The following is a 25,141-nucleotide window of genomic DNA, read 5'->3' on the forward strand; positions in this document are numbered from 1 at the left end:
ACCCCTAATATGTCCCTTGCAGTTTCCATCTCCTGTTTGGTAACCACAGTTTGTTTTTTATGTCTGTCAGTCTGGTTCTGTTTTGTATATATATTCATTTGTATTATTTTTTAGATTCTATATGTAAGTGATATTATATAGTATATGTCTTTCTCTGAGTTATTTCACTAAGCATAATATGCTCTAGGTCCATCCACATTGCTGCAAATGGGAATATATATCCCATTGTATACACCACATCTTCTTAATTCACTCATTTGTAAATGGACATTTGGGTTACATCCATGTCTTGACCACTGTAAATAGTGCTGTTTTGAACACTGAAGTGTATATATCTTTAGGATTTTTGTTGTTGTTGTTACTGTTTTCTGGATATATACCCAGAAGCAGAATTGCTGGATTGTATGGTGGTTCTGTTTTTAGTTTTTTAAGGAACTCCATCTGTTTTCCTTAGTGGCTGTACCAATTTACATTACCACCAACAATGTAAGGACTCCCTTTTCTCTATATCTTCTCCAAAGTTTGTTATTTGTTAAAATTTTTTTGATGATAGCCCTTCTGATAGCTGTGAGGTGATAGCTAGCTCATTGTGGTTTTGATTTGCACTTCTCTAATAATTAGTGATATTGAACATCTTTTCCTGTGCCTGTTAGCCATCTATATGTCTTCTTTGGAAACATACCTATTCTTCTGTTTATTTTTGTATTGTTTTTAATATCAAGTTGTATGAACTGTTTGTATATTTTGGATGTGAACTACTTGTTGCTGCTGCTGCTAAGTTGCTTCAGTCATGTCTGACTCTGTGCGGCCCCATAGACGGCAGCCCACCAGGCTCCCCCGTCCCTGGGATTCTCCAGGCAAGAACACTGGAGTGGGTTGCCATTTCCTTCTCCAATGCATGAAAGTGAAAAGTGAAAGTGAAGTCACTCAGTCGTGTCCGACTCTTAGCGACCCCATGGACTGCAGCCTTCCAGGCTCCTCCGTCCATGGGATTTTCCAGGCAAGAGTACTGGAGTGGGGTGCTATTGAACTACTTGTTAGTCACATCATTTTTTAATATTTTCTCCCATTTCATAGGTTGTCTTCATTTTGTTGATGGATTCTTTTTGCTGTGCAAAGCTTTTACGTTTATTTAGACGGTTTTTTTCAGCAAGTGGTGCTGGGAAAGCTGGATAGTGACATATGAAACAGTGAAATTATAGCATTCCCTCACACCATATACAAAAATAAACTCAAACTAGTTTAATACATAAATGTAAGATAGGAGACCATAGAGCTCCTAGAAAAGAACATATATGAAACACTCTTTGACATAAATTGTTAGCAATATTTTCTTGTATCAGTCTCCCAAGCAAAAGAAAAAAGCAAAAATAAACAAATGAGACCTAATTAAATTTAAAAGGTTTTGCACAGCAGAGAAGTAATTCTCTGTGGAAAAATTATTTTGTACATTCATTGTATACTGAAGATATTTTGAAGAATTTTTCACTTAGATTCTCATTTTCTGTTTTGCTCTTTAGTCTGATCCTATGGCTTATCTGATGGTCCCATATTATCCTAGGGCAAATCTGAATGCTGTTCAGTCCACCATGCCTTTAACTTCAGAAGTAAGTAAAAACAAAAAACAAACAAACATTATTTCCATGGATGTGTCTAGTGAGAAAGTATCACCTAAAGTTTGTTGAGGGTATGCTGCACACTTTCAATGTACAGTTTTGATTATTTAATCGTCACATCACCCCTGGGATATGAGTTATCCCATTATATACAGATTAGAAAAGTGAGGCTCACAGAGATTAAAGTGACTGGTACAGGGTCCCTCATCCAGAGGCTGAGTTGGGACTTGGGGTTGGAACTTTTTGCCACCAAAGCATAATCCTTGTAACTGTTAGGCTGCGTCATATGTAAGTTGTATAGTATAGCACTTAGTCTTAAGCAGTAGCTTTCATTTCTGTTGTAAATTGGATTAGTAATAACAGTAAACAATGACCTGATTCTTTCTGCACGGTAACTCTTTTGGCCTCTTTTCTTTTCTAAATGGTCTATGGTCATTGTTTGTAATCCAAGTCTTCTTAGAGACTATAGTCTCTCAGTCATATTAAATATATATATATACACACATATGTGATACATATGTTTACATGATATTACCAGTTACATAATCAGGACTTCTGGCCTTTAATTCTTTCTCTATGCTGTATTGTTTTTAAAGGTTCATTTGGAGGAAGCTTAGTCACTTCTGAAAAAGTCTTTTAGCTAGAGAAAAGGTTCAGTTATTAAAATGATTTGTCTACTTCCTGACTTCTTTTTGTATTTTCTATAGGAAGCTTTAAAGGTCATGAAAGGTGTAGCCCAGGGCCTTAATACATTGCACAAGGCTGACATAATTCATGGATCACTTCATCAGAACAATGTTTTTGCTTTAAACCGTCAACATGGAATTGTTGGAGATTTTGACTTCACCAAATCTGGGGTAAAATATTGTGGTTTTATAAATAAGTTCTAGACTTCATTTAGTAGTATTAGGCACTTTTGCATCATATGGTAATTTATTATAAGATCTTTGCCTTCGGTTAAGGTATATCATGTAGTGTAAGCTGTTAATCTGTTATCAGCTAGATGCTAGGACAAGAGTTTCTAAAGTTGTGCATTAAAATTTTTTTTTAACCATAAGTTTTAGGAGCAACCTGAAATTACAGTCAATGGCATTGACAACATTAGTGTTAATTATTTTATCAGTTGGAGCGTCCCTGGTGGCTCAGTGGTAAAGAATCTGTCTGCCAGTGCAGGAGACGTGGGTTCAGTCCTTGGGAGAAGGACGTGGCAACCCACTCCTGTATTCTTGCCTTGGAAACCCCATGGATAGAGGAGCCTGATGGGTTACAGTCCATGGAGTCACAGAAGAGTGGGACATAACTTAACAAATAACAGCAAACAACAATTATTTTATCATCATCAAGAAACATTTAATTGCTAGAATACACAAGGAAAAGTAGATGGCCATCTGTCTCCCCATCTGCTGTGCTCTCCCAATTAATAGATTAGATTTAGATACACAGGCTTTGCTATTTTTTGATTAGTGGGCATTTTTAGAAACTTGGGAATCTTGGACTTTTCCATTTAGTTTAAGTTCTAATTTGATGACATTAGCTGTTAATTTGGTGTCATGTTACCTCAGAAGAGGTAGTTTGTAGCAATAACATGTATCATAAAGAGAATATTGTGATTTTTTTTTTGGGGGGTAGAGTAAGTAGTTTCAATATTTTTTCTTTTTGGTAGAGTAAGTAGTTTCAAAATACAATCACAAGGGAGCATTTCTCTTTATTAAAATATAATTCACATATGATGTGTACATTTCAGTACTAATTTTAATATAGTCACAATATTCTGCATCAGTCACCACTGTCTAATTCTGAAACATTTTTATCACCCTCAGAAAGAAACCCCATACTGCTTTGCAGTCACTCTTCCTCTATTTCTCTATTAAGTCTCTTGGAAACCACTAATCCACTTTCTGTCCCTATGGACTTAACTTATGGTGGACATTTTCTGTGTATGGAATCATACAATATGTGGCTTTTTGTGATTAGCATATTTCATTCTGCATAATGTTTTCAAGATTTATCCATCTTGTAGCATGTGCCTGAACTTCATTCCTTTCCTAAAAATTTTTTAATAACATAACCACATTTATTTCAGAATGTATTCTAGTATCAAATGGTAAAGTTCAACAATGCAAAACTGAAATTGCTTTTGTACCAGTTTAATAATTTTACACATGATAATCCATATGTTTCATTACTACTCTCTCAATTCTTCCCACCCCTCTCCTTCCCCACCTGTGTCCATATGTCCATTCTGTATGTCTGTGTCTCTACTGCTGCCTTGAGGATAGGTTTATCAGTACCACCTTCCTAGATTCCATATGTATATACATTAATATATGATCTTTGTCTTTCTCTTTCTGACTTACTTTACTCTGGATAATAGGCTCTAGGTTCATCCCCCTCCTTAGGACTGACTGAAATGCATTCCTTTATATGGCTGAATAATATTCCATTGTATATATATACCACAACTTCTTTATCCATTGATCTGTTGATGAACATCTAGGTTGCTTCCATGGCCTAGCTATTGTAAATAGTGCTACAGTGACCATTAAGGTACATGTGTCTCTTTTGATTATGGTGTTAAAATGCCCAATTAGTATTTCATTGTATGGATGTACTGTACTTTGTTTTTACATTCATCAGTTTGTGGGTAATTGGGTTTCTACTTTTTGATTATTATGAATAATGCCTCTGTGAACATCAGTATACAAGTTTTTGTGTGGAGGTATGTTTTCCTAGGGAAGGAATTATTGGGTTAAATGTTAGATGCCTGTGTTTCACTTTTTAAGAAACAAAGCTGTTTTCCGAAGTGTCTGTACTGTTTTACTTACTCTTCAGTGATAATATGAGGATTCCAGTTTCTCAGCATCCTTGCCAATATTTATTGTGTGTGGAGTTCCCTTTTGACTAGTAAAAGTCAGAATGCTCTATATATAGGTCATCTGCAAGTCATAGAATAATGCCATCTGTTTATATACAGTTTCAGTGGTTTTCATGTGGTACCTCAAAAAGATGAGAAAATAAAAGGGTAAAACTGTAATGAAATGCTTGACTATAGAGGATTTATAAAAATAAAATTTGCTGAAAGGTTTATTTTATATGTATTTGAAGATTAGGATAACATCTTAAAAATAACTGAACTGTGTTTTTAAAAGTTCTCTGTTTTTAGGAATCCTGGGTAGTTTACCAAGGCCTGCCATTCTTCCAGCTATAAATATGAGTCCAATGTATTCTTCCTGATTTATACTGATTTGTCAGCTGTTATGCACATGCGCAGTTGCTTCAATCATTTCCGACTCTTTGTGACCCCCTCAGCCAGGCTCCTCTGTCCATGAGATTTTCCTAGCAAGAATACTGGGGTGGGTTGCCATTTCCTCCTCCAAGAGATCTCAGTCCAGGGATTGAGCCCATGTCTTGTGCATCTCCTACATTGTGGTGGATTCTTTACCGTTGACCACTGGGGAAACCCTTAAAATTATTTATTCTGAAATATGGATTGAACTCACCTCTTGCTTAATTTTTTACCCTAATCTCAGTTGAAGTACTAACCAGAAGAGTAATTTGAAAAGTAGTCCATAGTCAAAAACATTGCTTTTCAGATTTTACACTACATGTGATTCTCCTGGGAATCTTGTTAAAATGCAGTTTTTAGAAATTGAGGTGAAGTTATTATATGATAGTATATGTTTCAAGTGTGCATAAAATGCAGATTTTTACTCAGCATTTCTGCAGTGGAAATTTCGTGTTTCTAACAAGTTCCCAGGTGTTACTATAGCTACTGGTCTTTGTAAGTACTACTCCCAAACTATCCTACTCTGAGAAGCAAGGATAAGGATGGTAGGAGAAGATAATTAACACTTGGCAATATATGCTAAGTAATTAGTGTGCTGATTACCTTTACAATAACTCTAGGGTAGTTACAAGTTAATTTCCTTTGTACAAATTAATTAAGGCTCAAAGAGATTAAAGCCAAAGGTCATATAGCAAGTAAATGACAGAGTGAGTATTGCAGTCAAGGTTTATCTGAATCCAGGATTCATGTTCTTGCCATTGATCATCCTTTTGACACATTAGAAATGGTATACTTAGAAAATGGTCAGTAGGGAAGGAAAGTACTTTATACTTGTGTTTTTAAAACTACTTATAATTTTCAGAGTTAGAAAATAGCACTACCTCTTGCCTTAGTGAAGTGTATATTTTAAGAAAGTACTAAATTTTATTGAATCAGTGATTCTTAATATTTAAGCTGGTGTCTACAATGTGCAGTGTAATGGTAGTCTCATTGTTAAATTTCATGAGACTGATTTTAAGAGCAGTTTATAATAGTGGAAATTAGGTAAAAATATTTCAGAGTGGAGAGAGAATAAAATATTTCAAATGAATATTTTTTTATGTTGATTAAATGTAGATTACTTCACAGAAAGCTGCTTCAACTGTGTTGCCTCTAAAATATTTGACCTACTGTTTTTGTAGACTCAGCGAGCCTCAGTGAACATGATGGTTGGTGACTTAAGTTTGCTATCACCTGAACTGAAAATGGGAAAACCTGCTTCTCCGAGTTCTGACTTATATGCTTATGGCTGCCTTTTATTGTGGGTATGTTACATTTTTATTGAAACAGTCATTTTGTTGTTGTTAAGTGCTTAGTTGCTCACTGGAGTCCAGCTCTTTGCCATCCCATGGTTTGTAGCCTGCTAGACTCTTCTGTCCATGGGGATTCTCCAGGCAAGAATACTGGAATGGATTGCCATGACCTCTTCCAAGGGATCTTCCCAGCCGAGGGATAGAACCCAGGTCTCCCGCATTGCAGGCAGATTTTTTACTGTTTGATCCGTGAGGGAAGCTCAAGATTGCCACCACTGAGCAACTAACACTTTCACTTTTCACAGGAAAACAGGAAAAAAGGCCATTTTGCCTTTATAATAATGCATTATACAGGGATGTATAGTGTATGTAGATATACACTTACAGATGTGTTATATTTCATTATAAGAAGGAAAGTGATGATCTGAAGTCATTTTTTTCAATATATTAAAATGTCTCTGAACATGTAGAGACATTTGTAATAACCAAAAGTGGGAAAACCTGGATGTCCATAAACAGATAAATGGGTAAATAGTCTACTGTATATCCATTGGAATACTTGTTATTGTTTTTATTTAGTTGCTAAGTTGTGTCCTACTCTTTGTGATCCCGTGGACTGCAGCCCACCAGGCTCCTCTGTCCATGGGATTTCCTAGGCAAGAATACTGGAGTGGGCTGCTGTTTCCTTCTCCCAGGGACCTTCCTGACCCAGGGATTGAACCCACATCTCCTGCATTGGCAAGCAGATTATTTACCCCTGAGCCCCCAGGGAAGCCCCATTGGAATACTACTAAGTAATAAAAAGGAATGAAGTATTAATACAAGCATGCCTTATACTATTGCCCTTCACTTTATTGCACTTTGCAGATACTGTATTTTTTTATATATTGAAGATTTGTAGCAACTCTGCATTGTCAGGTTATGGTTGGCATTTTTTAGCAACTAAGTATACTTAAAGTATGTACATTGTTTTGTAGACATAATGCTATTGCATACTAAATATGTTATGGGAAGCCAAAAAAATTGTCTCACTTTTTCATTGCAGTTTTAGCTTCATTGCAGTGATCTAGAACTGAATTCTCACTGTCTCCAAAGTATGCCTTTATACCCAGTAATATGGAGGAATCTCAAAATAATTCTTCAAAGTTAAAAAAGCCGAAGGAAAGAAAGAATTCATACTTATGGTTTTATTTATATAGAATTATAAAAAGTGCAAATTTACCGATGGTGATAGAAAGGAAATTTGCAGTGGTCTGGGGTTTGAGGGTAGAGGGGAAGGGAGGGATAGATTACAAAAGAGCGCAAGGAAATGTTTTGGCATGATCACCATGTTCATCGATAATGGTGATGATTTTGTAGAAGTATATATCATATATACTTTAAATGCACGTGGTTTATTGTACATGACTTACACCGCAATAAAGCTATTATTAAAAGGGTGTTTATACCTACCCAAGTAGTAATCAGTGGGAGTTCCATACCCCAGTTAATCCTATGTAAGTTTTAGCCTTATGTTGTCATATGTATTTAAAGTTGTCTGGTTTCATAGAACCATGATAGTCATAGAAATGATTATTGTACTGGCATGATTTTTGTCATTGCTTCAGTAATCTCTTTATTCTTTACATCATAAGGATAAAAGTAAATGTCTCAAATGTTCTTAGGTTCCTGAGAGTTATCATAAATTATCAATTAAGTGTGGCAATGGCACTCTTTATTCCATCAATTTCCTTTCTTCATTAGCTGGTAGTAAAACGCTTTATGAATATGACACTATTGTTGTGCTGAATTCCTGCTCTTCTGTAATGTTGACTGAGGTCTTCTACAAATTTTGTTTTTAAACTATCATGTAGTATAGTTGATTGGATTTTGGTGTTCAATCCTGTGAATTTTAACAAACTGTAGATTAGTATACTCATCACTACAATTAGGATGCACAACAGTTCCATAACTCATAGGAAAAAAAAAGAAATCCTATTTGCTGTCCCTATTCTCTCTCCCTAACCCTTGACCCTTGGCAACTGCTGATCTTTTCTATCACTACAGTTTTGTCTTGTTAACAGAAGGTCATATAAATGTTACCTTACAGTATGTAACCTTTTGAGACTAACTTCTTTACTCAGCATAATGACTTTGAGATTCATTCAAGCCTTGTAGTATATTGAGAGTTGATTCCATGTTTGTGGCTGAGTACTACTCTGTTATGTGACTGTAGCAGCTTTGTTTATCTGTTCACCTGTTGCAGGACATTTGGATTGTTTCCAGTTTGGGGCTATTCCAAATAAAACTTTGATGAACATTTAGGTATAGGTTTTTGTGTAATCCTATTTTTACTTCTCCAGAATAAATTCTCAAGAGGGAGACTGTTGGGTATATTGTAACTATATGTATAACTTTACAAGGTGCTGCCAGACTTTTTCAGAATGGATATACCATTTTGTGTTATCAGAACCAGCACTGTATGAGAGTTTCAGATGCTCTGCATCATTGTTAAAGTTTTAATGTTTTAGCAATTCAGGTATCTTTGCCTTTCCATACACATTTTAGAAACAGCTTGTCTATACATGCAGAAAACCTCTGTGACTTTGCTTGGAACTGCATTAAATCTGTAGATCAATTTAGGGAGAATTAGCATTTTGAATAATTGACATCTTTATTAAGTCCTTTAATTCACAAATCCATTTATTTAGGCCTTTTAAAAAATTTATTCTATCAGCATTTTGTTATTTTTGAACTTAGAGATCCTATATATGTGTTGTTAGATTTTATACTTCAGTATTTAATTTTTTGGAGCTATTGTGATACCGTAAAAAAACTAAAAAACTGTTTTCTAATTGTTCAAGTTCTTTTTAAAAACAGCTATTTTATTGATAGGAAAGTTAGTTATTACCAAAGTTTACAGATACTTTGATCTTCCTCCTCAAAGAACTAGGTAAGTTAAAATAGAAACCACAGTGTGAAATATATAACAGGGCAAAAAAGTCAGGACCCAAGGGCTGTGTTTCAAAGGTAAACGAATCATTAGCAAAGGATCTCATTTCCAGCATCACGAATAGTTTACTGTTACATTATGACTTTTAAAAGTTTTGGAATTAGCAAAAGTAGAAGGTAACAGCTTATTTAGTATTAAAACACTGGAATACTGACTAAATATTTTGGAATGTATCATAAAAGATAGTTTGCTTTAGGATCATTTTTGTTGTGAGACCCATATTAAATGACAGAAACATTCTGAAAACTGCCTTTAACTACAGAAAATTTTAGTATTTGAGTGTTGGCGACCCTCCCACCTCTAGCAGTTAAGTCGTCTTTTAACTGGTACATTCTTAAAGTTGCTTATATTAAGGTTCTTTTGTATATTTCTAGGTTATAATGAAATTCTTAAAGGCATTTCTAGAAGTCAGTTTTAAAAATTAGAGCAGTTCTGACGTGATACTGGAAAAAAAAATTTCGTGGGTGTTACTGCGAGGAAGCAGAATAATTTTAAAATGAAGAGTGAATGTATTTTTCTTTTATTCAGGTATCACTTTTTCAATTTGGCCTTCTTTAAAATGCAACTCTTTTCCCCCTGCTTCAGTTTTCTCTTAGCATACTACTTACGTCTTTTGTCTTTTTTATCATCTGCTTCTCTCCATAGGATGTAATCTCCTTTTAGGCAGCTTGTCTGTCTTGTTTGCTACTGTTTCCTGTGCCTAGAAGTGTTCCTGGTAGTGCTGTCACTGGAATAGTAACTGAACAAAAGCATGCCTTTGTGGGTAGCAAAATGGACATTAAAATTTTAGCCACAATTATGTGCTAAAGTATTAGGTTTTTCTTTTTTTTTTTTTCCCAAATGTTTCTTGTTTCCTGAGTGAAACAAGATCAGTAGATGAACTCTCCACCATGGCCACTTACACCTTTCTTTGCAACCTTATTTGAAGATTTTCTTTTTTATTCCAACTCCAAAGGTATTCCTAGAAGATGTTAGTGGCCATATTGATCACCCATTGAACAACTTTGCTGTTGTTCAGTCTCTCAGTCATGTCTGATTCTTTGCAACCCCATGACTGCAGCACGCTAGGCTTCCCTATCATTTTTTGGACCTTCTTAACAATTTGAGACCCATGTCTTCATGAAATTTCAGTTACTTTCCAAGACCAGGATTTTGTAATTTCCTTTAATTTTTCTTTTACGAAAGTAGTAGAATCCAATCCAGTACATTTTTATCTGGACAAGACTTTCTATCTTCTCATTTATCTTCTCATTTTAATAGTGTGTGTTAACAAACACACTATTACATCTACTGTGTTTGTTAACTATCTTCCCTTTCTGCCAAATAAATCAGCAACCTCCTAGCTTCTCTTCCTTTCTTCTTCAGCTTTGGATTTCATCATAGAACGTCTAGACCACCCTTTGACTCCTATTCTTCTGCTTAGCCTCTTTACACAATCTTCATTTTTAGATGTTTTGTAATCTGCTTTATATGCTTTTAGAAAAATATTTTCCCTTTAAGGTTTTATTTCTTGAGAATAACTTTATAAAAGATACATGTATTTGATTTTTATTCAAAGTATGACCAGACATTATATTTATTCATTTCAGAACATTATTGGGCTTCCCTTGTGGCTCGACTAGTATGCAAACCCAAGAATCCACCTGCAATGCAGGAGACCTGGGTTCTATCCCTGAGTTGGGAAGATCCCCTGGAGAAGGGAAAGGCTACCCACTCCAGTACTCTGGCTTGGATAGTCCATGGGGTGGCAAAGAGTTGGACACGACTGAGCGATTTTCACCAACTAACTAAGGACATTATTATGTCTATTTATAACATGGTGATAACATCCTCCCTTGTTGGGAGCACCTAGTAAGTAACTAAAGTACTTACTAAGTACTTTTTGAACTTTATCTCATTGCTTTCTCCTAAACAGTTGTGTGAAGGGAGCACATCATCATCCCAAGTGTAGGCATTAGGCATGTGAGAGTCAGAGAAGGGTACCACTTCCTAAATAATGCCCTGTCGCAGGACTTCTGTATCTTGAGGCTCCATGCAAGACCACCTGCTGCATTCACATCACATATCCAGCCTTGGAGGTACAGCCTTCACTGAAGCCAGTTGATGAACAGTTGCAGAAGGGGCTCAGGCTTCAGAGATAAGCTACTAAGTGCCATTGCCGTGACTACTGTGAAGACCCTTACATTTTACAGTGCCCTATCAAGACATCTCCAACCTTGAGTTCTTTGATGAGATGTCCTCTTTCTAGAAAGTCTTGAATAGATGTGAGTAACACTTACGTTTAGAGTTCAGGTATACCTTTGGCACATTATGCTTCATTTTGATGTTTAATCCCAAAATGAGAGACAAGGGAAAAGTAATATTCCATGTCTTGTTTTTCCTTTTAGACCCAGCTAATGTGATCAATGATGATTACCTCTCAAAAAATACTCCAATTAAGAGAAATCTCAGAGAAGGGAAATGGATGGCAGTCCCCTAAAATCTGGAAGTGATTCTAACATCACGATTAAGTAGACTGAGTGGACTAGATCTCATTATTATGGAGCTGGCTGTAGGAGGATTAAGGGTTCCTAGCTGGATGGGACTGCTAACATCTCTAATGCCCTCTGTGCAGGAATTTCATATGTTTCTGAACTTGCTCTGAGATCCAACCAAGAATCTCAGACTTTTCTCAAAGTGTGAAGTGAAGGATCATTTATAACGTCTACCCATGTTTTACTCTTTTCTTTGTTCTTTCTTGTTCCTGATGTTCCAGTGTTTCTTCTTTTATCATTTCCTTTCTATTTTAAGAACTTGTTTTTGCCATTTTTTTAAGGTAAGTCTCCTGAGCAAAAAGTCTTTAGTTTTCTTTTTCCTTCATCGGAGAGCATCTTAACTGCACCTTCATTTCTGAAGAATATTTTTTGCTGGTACAGAATTCTGAGTTTATAGTTCTTTTTTTTCATTGCTTAAAAAATGCTGTTAAGCTTTCTTTGGACCTTCTTGGTTTCTCATGAAAAATCCATGGTTATTTGAATCATGCCTCTGTAGGTAATTTTTCTCTCCATCTGGTTTTAAGACTTTTCTCTGTCAGTTTTTTTCGGAAGTTTGATTATGATGTGTCTTAGCATGGATTTCTTTGGGTTTAACTTTGTTTGGGGTTTGTTCAGCTGCACTTTGTTTTTCAGCAAATACGTAGAATTCGGTCCAGCTGTTACTCCTGCAGTTTGTCTTACACTCTCCTTTTTGTCTGAGATTGATGACACACATTTTGGGTCTTTTGTTATTGTCCCACAGGTCCTGAGTCTCTGTTCATTTTCTTTTTCTTGTTCAAATTGGGTATTTTGTGGTATTTTTGTCTACAATTTCATCAGTGCTTTCCATTGTCATATTTATTCTGCTATTGAGTCAGTCCAGTGAGTTTTTTCTTTCTGTTGTTCTCTTGTTGTTTTTCAGTTCTAAAATTTCTATTTGATTTTGTCTGTCGGTTCTGTCTGCTTTGCTGAGGCTTTTTTTTTTCTTTCATGCAGGTTTCTAATTGGTCTCTAAGCATTGTTACGATGGTTACTTTAAAATCTTTGTCAGATAATCCCTATATCTGTGTCATCTTGATGTCTGTTGATTATTTTTTTCTCATTTAAGATCTTGTTGGTTTTTATTTTGACATGATTTTCAACTGTAGCCTGAACATTTCTGCTATTATGTTCTGAGACTGTGCATCCTATTTAATCTTTTTTTTTTTTTTTTTTGGGCAGACAGTCATTACCTTGTTTAGGTGTGGTGTACAGTTTCAGATGAGATTAGATCTGCAGCTCCCCTCTGAGCTCAGCTGACACCACCTCAGCAAAAGTGAAATGCTCATTTGCACTGCTTTGCCTCTTCTTTTTTCTGGTGGGTAGGAGAGGAAATCATCTCTCTATTGACTCCTGTTGATGCTGGGGAAAGGGGGAGCAAAGTGTTAAACTGTTACGGCCTTGTTGCTGCCTTGTGAGGGTATAAGTTTTGTTTCCACTGGTGTGGTCCTACTGACCCTTGGGGAATAGAGAGGGAAAATAGAGTGCTGGCTAATAGTGCCTACACTACTTTTTCTGCTTTGTTGCTGCTGAGCGTAGAGTAGAAGATACCTCTCTGCTGGGTCCCATTGGCAGTACCAGTTTGGGTAGATTGCAGCTAGTGGCATCATACAGAGCTTTGTTCTGCCTCTTTGTTGATGGTTAGGGTGGAGGTCCAACTCCCCACTCAGCCTTGCTGACACAGTTTTTCCCTTGGTATTTGGCTGGAATAGAGACTATTACTATATTCTTTGCAGCCAAAGATGGAGAAGCTCTATACAGTCAGCAAAAACAAGACCGGGAGCAGACTGTGGAATAGCTCATGAACTCCTTATTGCCAAATTGAGACTTAAATTGAAGAAAGTAGGGAAAACCACTAGATCATTCAGGTATGACCTAAATCAAACCCGTTATGATTATACGGAGGAAATGAGAAACAGATTTAAGACACTAGATCTGACGGACAAAGTGCCTGATGAACTATGGACGGAGGTTCGTGACGTTCTACAGGAGACAGGGATCAAGACCATCCCCAAAAAAAGAAAAACAAAAAAGCAAAATGGCCATCTGAGGAGGCCTTACAAATAGCTGTGAAAAGAAGCAAAGCGAAAAGCAAAGGAAAGATATACCCTTTTGAGTACAGAGTTCCAAAGAAGAGCAAGGTGAGATAAGAAAGCCTTCCTCAGCAATCAGTGCAAAGAAATAGAAGAAAACAATAGAATGGGAAAGACTAGAGATCTCTTCAAGAAAATCAGAGATACCAAGGGAACATTTCATGCAAACATGGGCTCGATAAAGGACAGAAATGGCATGGACCTAACAGAACCAGAAGATATTAAGAAGAGGTGGCAAGAATACACGAAAGAACTATACAAAAGAGATCTTCACGACCCAGATAATCACGATGGTGAGATCACTCATCTAGAGCCAGACATCTGGAATGTAAAGTCAAGTGGGCCTTAGAAAGCATCACTACGAACAAAGCTAGTGGAGGTGATAGAATTCCAGTGGAGCTGTTTCAAATCCTGAAAGATGATACTGTGAAAATGGTGCACTCAATATGTCAGCAAATTTGGAAAAGTCAGCAGTGGCCACAGGACTTGGAAAGGTCAGTTTTCATTCCAGTCCCAAAGAAAGGCAATGCCAAAGAATGCTCAAACGACTGCACAATTGCACTCATCTCACATGCTAGTGAAGTAATGCTCAAAATTCTCCAAGCCAGGCTTCAGCAATATGTAAACCGTGAATTCCCAGATGTTCAAGATGGTTTTAGAAAAGGCAGAGGAACCAGAGATCAAATTGCCAACATCCACTGGATCGTCGAAAAAGCAAGAGAGTTCCAGAAAAAGATCTATTTCTGCTTTATTGACTATGCCAAAGCCTTTGACTGTGTGGATCACAATAAACTATGGAAAATTCTGAAAGAGATGGGAATGCCAGACCACCTGACCTGCCTCTTGAGAAATCTGTATGCAGGTCAGGAAGCAACAGTTAGAACTGGACATGAAACAACAGACTGATTCCAAATAGGAAAAGGAGTACGTCAAGACTGTATATTGTCACCCTGCTTATTTAACTGCTATACAGAGTATCTCATGAGAAACGCTGGGCTGGAAGAAGCACAAGCTGGAATCAGGATTGCTGGGAGAAGTATCAATAACCTCAGATATGCCGATGACAGCACCCTTATGGCAGAAAGCAAAGAAGAACTAAATAGCCTCTTGATGAAAGTGAAAGAGGAGAGTGAAGTTTGGCTTAAAGCTTATCATGCAGAAAACTAAGATCATGGCATCTGGTCCCATCACTTCATGGCAAATAGATGGGGAAACAGTGGCAGACTTTATCTTTTTGGGCTCCAAAATCACTGCAGATGGTGATTGTAGCCATGAAATTAAAAGACAAAATTAAAAGCTTACTCCTTGGAAGGAAAGTTAGGACCAACCTAGACAGCATATTAAAAAGCAGAGACATTACTTTGTCAACAAAGGTTCCTCTAGTCAAGGCTGTGGGTTTTCCAATAGTCATGTATGGATATGAAAGTTGAACTATAAAGAAAGCTGAGCACTGAGGAATTGATGCTTTTGACCTGTGGTGTTGGAGAAGACTCTTGAAGAGTCCCTTGGACTGCAAGGTGATTGAACCAGTCCATCCTAATGGAGATCGGTCCTGGGTGTTTATTGGAAGGACTGATATTGAAGCTGAAACTCCAATACTTTGGCCACCTGATGCGAAGAACTGACTCATTTGAAAAGACCCTGATGCGGGAACGATTGAGGGCAGGAGGAAAAGGGGATGACACAGGATGAGATGGTTGGATGGCTTCACCAACTCAATGAACATGAGTTTGGGTAAACTCTGGGAGTTAGTGATGGACAGGGAGGCCTGGTGTCCTGGGGTTCATGGGGTTGCAAAGAGTCAGACACGACTGAGCGACTGAACTGAACCAAAAACATTTTCTGTTCTACAAGACCCTATTCCCAGTCCTTTGACTAGATGTAGTAGGCTTTTCTTGGGACATTTTTGGTCTATGGCTCTTGCCATTTCTGGGTTGCAGACTTCTCTAGCATCCAGTGTGAGATAGAGTCAAAACCCGCAGAATTCACCATTGTGTCATTTCTTAAGTCCCAAGGTTCCTCGTCACCTCACCTTCTTCTTTCCATTTTACCTTCTCATTTCCGCCTTTCTGAGTCGTCTTAGGTTTGTTGATTGTGTTTTATTCAGATGTAAAAGTGGATACTAGTGTGAAATGGGAGCCCTTGAAAACCTTGGGAAGTGAATGCTTTTGAAGAATGTTGACACCCCATCAGTCTCAGTTCTGTTAGGTCTCAGGCTTTCTTTTAGTCCTTTCACCTTCCCGTTCATTCTCATATTTCCCTCAATGATTTCTTAAACCTTTTACTGCTATCCTCAGGCCCCTGCCTAAATTTCATCCCCATTCATTTAAGTAGACCTTGCCTTAAAAAAAAAAAAAAAAACTGAGATCATGGTAATGTGCTTTCCATCGAATTTCAGTGCTTCTGTCTACAAACTGGTTGTCTCTTTATCCAGTTTTCTGTCGTCGTCTTCTGTCTCAGAGAATTAAAGTGCTCTTTCTTCATTGCAAGCCTTCTGTATGTGCCCTCGACCTTCACTGTATCTTTAGTCTATTTCTCTTACTTTTCACCTTTCCTTCAGCCTAAAATTATGGGTAAGTCTGATCTATCTGCAAAAATATCTAAGGTAATAATTTTTTATGACACACCACCTGCTAAATTATTCCTTTGCCTTATGTTTGGGCATTTGTTTTAATCCTCTTTAGTACTGCCTATCTGTTAAACATTAGCATGTCTAAGGATTTAGCTCACAACCTGCTGAAGTTTTCACTTACAGACCTCCCTTGGCTGGTGTTTTTTATTTTCATAACTTCTTGTGTCACCTGTTTGTTGTGATTCTCACATTTAAGAGAGTAAATCTTGAATGATTTGCATTGTTACACAGCAGAAACCAACACAACTGTAAAACAGTGTTCCTCCGATTAAAAATATATCAATTAATTTTTTAAAAAGTAGTCCTTTTGCCGGAGTTTCAGCATTGTATATATATGCCTTCCTTCTGGCTAACTTTACCTTCATTTGCAAAATACCTTGTCTTGTTCCAGAAAGGCTATAAGACAGTTCATGGGGGATATTGAAAGCAGAACAGGACATTATATATTGAAGATGAGAAGAAAGAAAAAAAAGGGTGTGGATATAAAGTGGAGCCATGAATGGGAGTGCTTCAAAATGCACACCACAAAAACCTACTTAAAGCTGATAATATACAATGTGTATGTTGCCATTCTTTTCTTCTATGCTCATAGTAGACACTGCAACATGATGATAATCATGTTCACTGAGCTCTTACATGACCTCAGACAGCACCCATTAAGCAGCAGCATTGACTGAACAGAGTTGGTATTTATAAACAAACCTGTTTCCCATCCCTGATGAATGAGTCACTAGGATAGCTCTTACCTTTCTTCCAACCATTATGAGAAACTTAATCTGTTACATAAATCATTATCCCTCAGGTAAAAGCAAGTTAGTAAGTCAGGACAAGATATTGCCTTAACTGTTGTGGAAAGTTTTACATATTTAAAGCAAAGGAAGAAATAAGAAAACCCCTTATCTTCAGCCAGATTCAACTATTGTCAACATTTAATTATAGTTGTTCTTGGTAATAAGACCAGGGACCCTCATAGAGACAGTATATACATTGCTAACTATATGTTAGGTCAGTTCAGTCCAGTCGCTCAGTCGTGTCCGACTCTTTGCGACCCCATGAATTGTAGCACTCCAGGCTTCCCTGTCCATCACCAACTCCCGGAGTTTACTCAGACTCCAGAATGGACTGGTTGGATCTCCTTGCAGTCCAAGGGACTCTCAAGAGTCTTCTCCAACACCACAGTTCAAAAGCATCAATTCTTCGGCACTCAGCTTTCTTCACCGTCCAACTCTCACATCCATGCATGACCACTGGAAAAACCATAGCCTTGACTAGACAGACCTTTGTTGGCAAAGTAACATCTCTGCTTTTTAATATGCTATCTAGGTTGGTCATAACTTTCCTTCCAAGGAGTAAGCGTCTTTTAATTTCCTGACTGCAATCACCATCTGCAGTGATTTTGGAGCCCAAAAAAATAGTCTGACAGTGTTTCCACTATTTCCCCATCTATTTCCCATGAAGTGATGGGACTGGATGCCATGATCTTCGTTTTCTGAATATTGAGCTCTAAGCCAACTTTTTCACTCTCCTCTTTCACTTTCATCAAGAGGCTTTTTATTTCCTCTTCAAACTCTCTTGCTTTTTCAGTGATCCAGCGGATGTTGGCAATTTGATCTCTGGTTCTCTGCCTTTTCTAAAACTAGCTTGAACATTTGGAAGTTCACAGTTCACATATTGCTAAAGCCTGGCTTGGAGAATTTTGAGCCTTATTTTACTAATATGTACCAAGTTATCTGAAATTTTTAAAAAGTAGATAACACTTATGGAGTGTGTGCCATGCATTAGTTACTTTTTAAGTATTTAACCACTTTAATTCTTACATTAGCCTTATAAGTGAGGAACCTGAGGCAAAGAGAAATGAGATGATTTGTCCCAAATCCCCATCACTGTTAAAGAGTGGTTTTGTGTTATTTGGATAAATATTCAGAAGTAGAATAGCTGAGTCATATACAAGTTCTGTTCCTAATTGAGAATTCTCTGTATTTTTACACAGCAGCTGCACTAATTTACAGTGTCATCAATAGTGTACAAAGATTCCAAGATTCCTTTTTTTCCACATCCTCTCCAGCACTTGTTCTTTCTTGTCTTTTTGATAATACCTTTTTTCACATTTATGTGTCTTCCCCATTCTACTGGTACGAGTGTTCTAACAGTTTGACCAAAGTGCTGAAGCCTTCTATTTAAGTTGCTTCACCCACCCCACTTTTAAATATCATTATGTTGAACATCAAAATAGTGTTATAACTTCTGTTTGAGTCATCATATATGATTTAGGAAACTCATTGCAGGAAGGAAAGTCTTTGGTATTTATTCATGTGTCTGTTCTTTACATTGCCATCTCCTCTTCTCTAATGCTCCAATACTCCTTTTTGAGAAAAATTATTTCTTTTCTGTTTGAAGTATTTCTTTTAGCCATTCTTTAAGTCTCATAGTGACAAATTCCTTTAGTTTTCCATCATCTGAAAACTGCTTGATTTCACCTTCTTTCCTGAGAGTTTCACTGAATATAGAATTTGTGGTTGAAAATTCTTTCTTTTTATCAGTTGAAAATGTCCCACTTATTGTTTCCATGGTTTTGCATGAGAAATTCTCTTTTAGTCAAATTTCTATTACCGTTTAGGTAATGTTTCTTATGCTTATTTTCACTTAAGATTTTTGTCTTTGCTTTCACTTTTCATAAATGTTATTAATTTTTGTTAATTTCATTAGTTTTCATTAATTTCATTAATTTACTTTCAGTTTTTAGGAATGTAGTTAGTTTTCTTTGAGTTTACCCTATTTGAGTCATGTTTTTTTAAAAAAAACTGGGTATTTTATATTAAAGAGAATTACTAATTTTTATTGTGATACTGTGATTGTGTCAGAGTAAGACTTTATCTCTTTTTAGTGGAAGAAAGTCATAAGACACCTTGTCACTGTGTTGTAGTCCAGTTCTGGGACTTTTCATCAGTTTGCCTTCCTCTTTTGACCTGTGGAGCTCTCCTTTGATTATATGTTATGTTATTTTCAGCCTTTATAGTTGTACTTAGTGATGAAAAACAGGAAGATATTAGAAGTGGCTTTGCTCATTTTTTAATTATAATATATGGAATTTATTTGGATCTAAACTTAAATGATATAAAAGTAAAGTATGAGATGATTAAAAATTTGAAAATGATATTTTATATTAATTTTCAATGTGGTATTGTGACTCTGTCAAAATAAGACTTTATCTTTTAGAAATATCTCTTCATGGCAGATAGGTAGGGAAGAGTGGAAACAGTGACAGATTTTATTTTCTTGGGTGCCAAAATCACTGTGGATGGTGACCGCAGCTGTGAAATTAAAAGATGCTTGTTCCTTGGAAGAAAAATGATGGAATATATGGGCAGCAAGTAAAAAAGCAGGGACATCACTTTGCCAGTAGAGGACTGTATAATCAAAGCTATGGTTTTTTCCAGTAGTCATGTATGGATGTGAGGGTTTGACCATAAAGAAGGTTGAGCACCACAGAATTGATGCTTTCGAATTGTGGTGCTGGAGAAGACTCTAGAGAATCCCTTGGACTGAGGGGAAATCAAACCAGTCAATCTAAAAGAAATCAATCCTTACTATAATTGGAAGAATTGATACTGAAGCTCCAATACTTTGGCCTCCTGATGCAATGAGCTGATTCATTGGAAATGACCCTGGTGCTGCAAAAGTCTGAGGACAGGAGGAGAAGCAGGCAGCAGAGGATGAGATGATTGGATAGCATCACTGATTCAACGGACAGGAGTTTGAACAAACTCTGGGAGATAGTGGAGGACAGGGAAACCTGGTGTCCTATAGTTCCTGGGTTCCCAGAGTCAGACACAACTTAGCGACAGAACAACAAGTGTGATTTTGTGATTATCTCAAAATAAGACTTGACCTTTTAGAAGTATATACTAAAATATTTATAGATAAAATTATGAGATGTGTAGAATTTCAAAAATAATATGCGTGGATTTGTACATAGGGCAAAAGTTGTCATTGGTTGATGGTTGTCAGGGCTGGGTGATAGATACATGGGATTTAGAGTATCTTTGTACTGAAAGAGGAACTCCCCAGGTCAGTAGGTGCCCAACACACTACTGGAGATCAGTGGAGAAATAACTGCAGAAAGAATGAAGTGATGGAGTCAAAGCAAAAATAATACCCAGCTGTGGCAGTGACTGGTGATAGAAGCAAGGTCTGATGCTGTAAAGAGCAACATTGCGTAGGAACCTGGAATGTTAGGTCCATGAATCAAGGCAAATTGGAAGTGGTCAGACGAGATGGCGAGAGTGAACGTCGACATTCTAGGAATCAGCGAACTAAAATGGACTGGAATGGGTGAAATTAACTCAGATGACCATTATATCTACTACTGCAGGCAGGAATCCCTCAGAAGAAATGGAGTAGCCATCATGGTCAACAAGAGAGTCTGAAATGCAGTACTTTGATGCAGTCTTAAAAACGACAAAATGATCTCTGTTCGTTTCCAAGGCAAACCATTCAATATCACAGTAATCCAAGTCTATGCCCCAACCAGTAATACTGAAGAAGCTGAAATTGAACGGTTCTGTGAAGACCTATAAGACCTTTTAGAACTAACACCCAAAAAAGATGTCCTTTTCATTATAGGGGACTGGAATGCAAAAGTAGGAAGTCAAGAAATACCTGGAGTAACAGGCAAATTTGGCCTTGGAATGCGGAATGAAGCAGGGCAAAGACTATTTTGCCAAGAAAATGCACTGGTCATAGCAAACACCCTCTTCCAACAACACAAGAGAAGACTTTACACATGGACATCACCAGATGGTCAACACCAAAATCAGACTGATTATATTCTTTGCAGCCAAAGATGGAGAAGCTCTATACAGTCAACAAAAACAAGACCAGGAGCTGACTGTGGCTCAGATCATGAACTCCTTATTGCCAAATTCAGACTCAAATTGAAGAAAGTAGGGAAAACCGCTAGACCATTCAGGTATGACCTCAATCAAATCCCTTATGATTATACAGTGGAAGTGAGAAATAGATTTAAGGGCCTAGATCTGATAGATAGAGTGCCTGATGAACTGTGGAATGAGATTCATGACATTGTACAGGAGACAGGGATCAAGACCATCCCCATGGAAAAGAAATGCAAAAAAGCAAAATGGCTGTCTGGAGAGGCCTTGCAAATAGCTGTGAAAAGAAGAGAGGCGAAAAGCAAAGGAGAAAAGGAAAGATATAAGCATCTGAATGCAGAGTTCCAAAGAATAGCAAGAAGAGAGAAGGAAGCCTTCTTAAGCGATCAGTGCAAAGAAATAGAGGAAAATAACAGAATGGGAAAGACTAGAGATCTCTTCAAGAAAATTAGAGATACCAAGGGAACATTTCATGCAAAGATGGGCTCGATAAAGGACAGAAATGTTATGGACCTAACAGAAGCAGAAGATATTAAGAGGAGGTGGCAAGAATACACACAAGAACTGTACAAAAAAGATGTTCATAACCCAGATAATCACGATGGTGTGATCACTCATCTAGAGCCAGACATCCTGGAATGTGAAGTCAAGTGAGCCTTAGAAAGCATCACTACGAACAAAGCTAGTGGAGGTGATGGAATTCCAGTAGAGCTATTTCAAATCCTGAAAGACGATGCTGTGAAAGTGCTGCACTCAGTATGCCAGCAAATTTGGAAAACAGCAGTGGCCACGGGACTGGAAAAGGTCAGTTTTCATCCCAACCCAAAGAAAGGCATAGCCAAAGAATGCTCAAACTACCTCACAATTGCACTCATCTCATGCTAGTAAAGTAAAGCTCAAAATTCTCCAAGCCAGGCTTCAGCAGTACGTGAACCGTGAACTCCCTGATGTTCAAGCTGGTTTTAGAAAAGGCAGAGGAACCAGAGGTCAAATTGCCAACATCCGCTGGATCATGGAAAAAGCAAGAGAGTTCCAGAAAAAGATCCATTTCTGCTTTATTGACTATGCCAAAGCCTTTGACTGTATGGATCACAATAACCTGTGGAAAATTCTGAGAGAGATGGGAATACCAGACGACCTGACTTGCCTCTTGAGAAATCTGTCTGCAGGTGAGGAAGCAACAGTTAGAACTGGACATGGAACAACAGACTGGTTCCAAATAGGAAAAGGAGTACGTCAAGGCTGTATATTGTCACCCTGCTTATTTAACTTAAATGCACAGTACATCATGAGAAACGCTGGACTGGAAGAAGCAGAAGCTGGAATCAAGATTGCCAGGAGAAATCTCAATAACCTCAGATATGCAGATGACACCACCCTTATGGCAGAAAGTGAAGAGGAACTCAAAAGCCTCTTGATGAAAGTGAAAGAGGAGAGTGCAAAAGTTGTCTTAAAGCCTAACATTCAGAAAACGAAGATCATGGCATCCGGTCCCATCACTTCATGGGAAATAGATGGGGAAACAGTAGAAGCAGTGTCAGACTTTATTTTGGGGGGCTCCAAAATCACTGCAGATGGTGATTGCAGCCATGAAATTAAAAGACGCTTACTCCTTGGAAGAAAAGTTGTGACCAACCTAGATAGCATATTCAAAAGCAGAGGCATTACTTTGCCAACTAAGGTCCGTCTAGTCACGGCTATGGTTTTCCCTGTGGTCATATATGGATGTGAGAGTTGGACTGTGAAGAAGGCTGAGCACCAAATAATGGATGCTTTTGAACTGTGGTGTTGGAGAAGACTCTTGAGAGTCCCTTGGACTGCAACGAGATCCAGCCAGTCCATTCTGAAGGAGATCAGCCCTGGGATTTCTTTTGAAGGAATGATGCTAAAGCTGAAACTCCAGTACTTTGGCCACCTCATGCCAAGAGTTGACTCATTGGAAAAGACTCTGATGCTGGGAGGGATTGGGGGCAGGAGGAGAAGGGGACGACAGAGGATGTGATGGCTGGATGGCATCACGGATTCGATGGACATGAGTCTGAGTGAACTCCGGGAGTTGGTGATGGACAGGGAGGCCTGGCGTGCTAGGATTCATGGGGCTGCAAAGAGTTGAACACGACTGAGCAACTGAACTGAACTTGTACATGTAAGAAATTCTTCATATTTAATAATTCATAAAATTTTAACAAGAATTTTTTGAACACAGTTATCAGGGAAGAAGGAAAGTTGCATGATAAATTTTCTTTGTGTTTAACGTACGAGTATGTGTGAAACCAACACCTTATAAGCCACTGCATTTTAATATATTTGCTTGTAAAATGAAGTATTCAATGTGCTTAGCATGTGTGCATTGATACGTTAGGAACCCCAGGGACTTCTTGGTAGTTGTTATTATGAAAGTTTTTTTTTTTTTTCTTGCAAGGACTAATATGCTTTCTTTGAGTTCTTCTCCTCTCTAGAACCTTAACAGTTTTCAGAGTTGCCTTTGCTGTGGGATCGGTATTTTAGTATGTTTGGAATTTATTCATTCTCATTTCTTTAACAGCTTTCAGTTCAGAATCAGGAATTTGAAACTAATGAGGATGGAATCCCGAAGATGGATCAGTTTCATTTGGTATGTGACCTTTTTGTCATTTACTTGTTGGAAACCTATGATATAGGTGTGAGCAGTAGTATCAACTTATTTAACTGAAGAAGTCCTCTAATTTTTTTAAGAATACAAATAACGTTTCCAGTAAATAAGTATTGAAAAAATTTAAGTGCCCTACTTACACCATTGCCAGAAAATTATTGCTATAGATTACTACTGGAATTTTTTAAATAAATTATATATATAACCTGTGTAATAATTAAGGAAAAGCAGTAGTTTCTATATCTTCAAAGATAATATTTTATTAAAATTAGTGTTCTTCTACTTTTTATAAGTACCTAGCTGTATCTTTCAGAGAAGGCAATGGCACCCCACTCCAGTACTCTTGCCCGGAAAATCCCATGGACAGACGCGCCTAGTAGGCTGCAGTCCATGGGGTCGCTAAGAGTCAGACACAACTGAGTGACTTCACTTTCACTTTTCACTTTCATGCATTGGAGAAGGGAATGGCAACCCACTCCAGTGTTCTTACCTGGAGAATCCCAGGGACAGGGGAGCCTGGTGGGCTGCCGTCTGTGGGGTCACACAGAGTCAGACACGACTGAAGTGACTTAGCAGCAGCAGCAGCTGTATCTTTTCTTTGTCGTACATCTATGCTATTCATATTGCTTTGAGATATACATATGTATACAACCAACATATTTTGAATCTGTTCTATATCAGGAATTGAACTAGGGTCTGCCTTGTAGGATTGAAACATTGAAGAAATTAATGATTTAGAAATATGAACAAGTAAACAACCAATATCTGTATATATAGAATTTTAAGAAAATGGTTTGGAGGAAGCAAATATTTAATTTGTCAGGAAAAGATGGAGGGAAGAAGCTATTGGTAAATGCCACCACATAGTTATTTGAAGTGAATCTTCAAGGTTGAATTAGGATTTTATGAAAGTTAGAATGAGGTACAAGGCATTTCAGGTAAAGACAGTATCTGAACTAAGACATGAAAACATAAAAGTCTTTTGTAATGGAATCATCCCCAGTGTGACTAGATGTTAAGGGGTTAAATATGGCAGTAAACAAGTCTACAAAACTATAATGATATTCCCGGTGCTTCAGTGGTTACAAATCCTCCTACCATTTCAGGGGACGTGGGTTTGCTCCCTGCTCTGGGAAGATTTCACATATTGCAGG

The 25,141-nt window shown here is 37.5% G+C and overlaps 1 protein-coding gene across 2 annotated transcripts in view; it reads left to right on the plus strand.

Moving 5' to 3' along the window:
* STK31 (serine/threonine kinase 31) overlaps positions 1-25,141 on the plus strand; it is an 84,996-nt gene that overhangs the window by 54,166 nt on the left and 5,689 nt on the right. The window contains exons 20-23 of one of the 2 annotated variants that reach the window (XM_005679294.1): positions 1,521-1,607; positions 2,324-2,473; positions 6,084-6,206; positions 23,901-23,969. In XM_005679294.1, coding sequence (XP_005679351.1) covers positions 1,521-1,607; positions 2,324-2,473; positions 6,084-6,206; positions 23,901-23,969 — 429 coding nt within the window. The remainder of the gene's footprint in view (positions 1-1,520; positions 1,608-2,323; positions 2,474-6,083; positions 6,207-23,900; positions 23,970-25,141) is intronic. The other variant, XM_005679295.1, reaches the window with a different exon arrangement.

The sequence above is a fragment of the Capra hircus genome, chromosome 4 (genome assembly GCF_001704415.2).
Source record: "Capra hircus breed San Clemente chromosome 4, ASM170441v1, whole genome shotgun sequence".
Classification (NCBI taxonomy): domain Eukaryota; kingdom Metazoa; phylum Chordata; class Mammalia; order Artiodactyla; family Bovidae; genus Capra; species Capra hircus.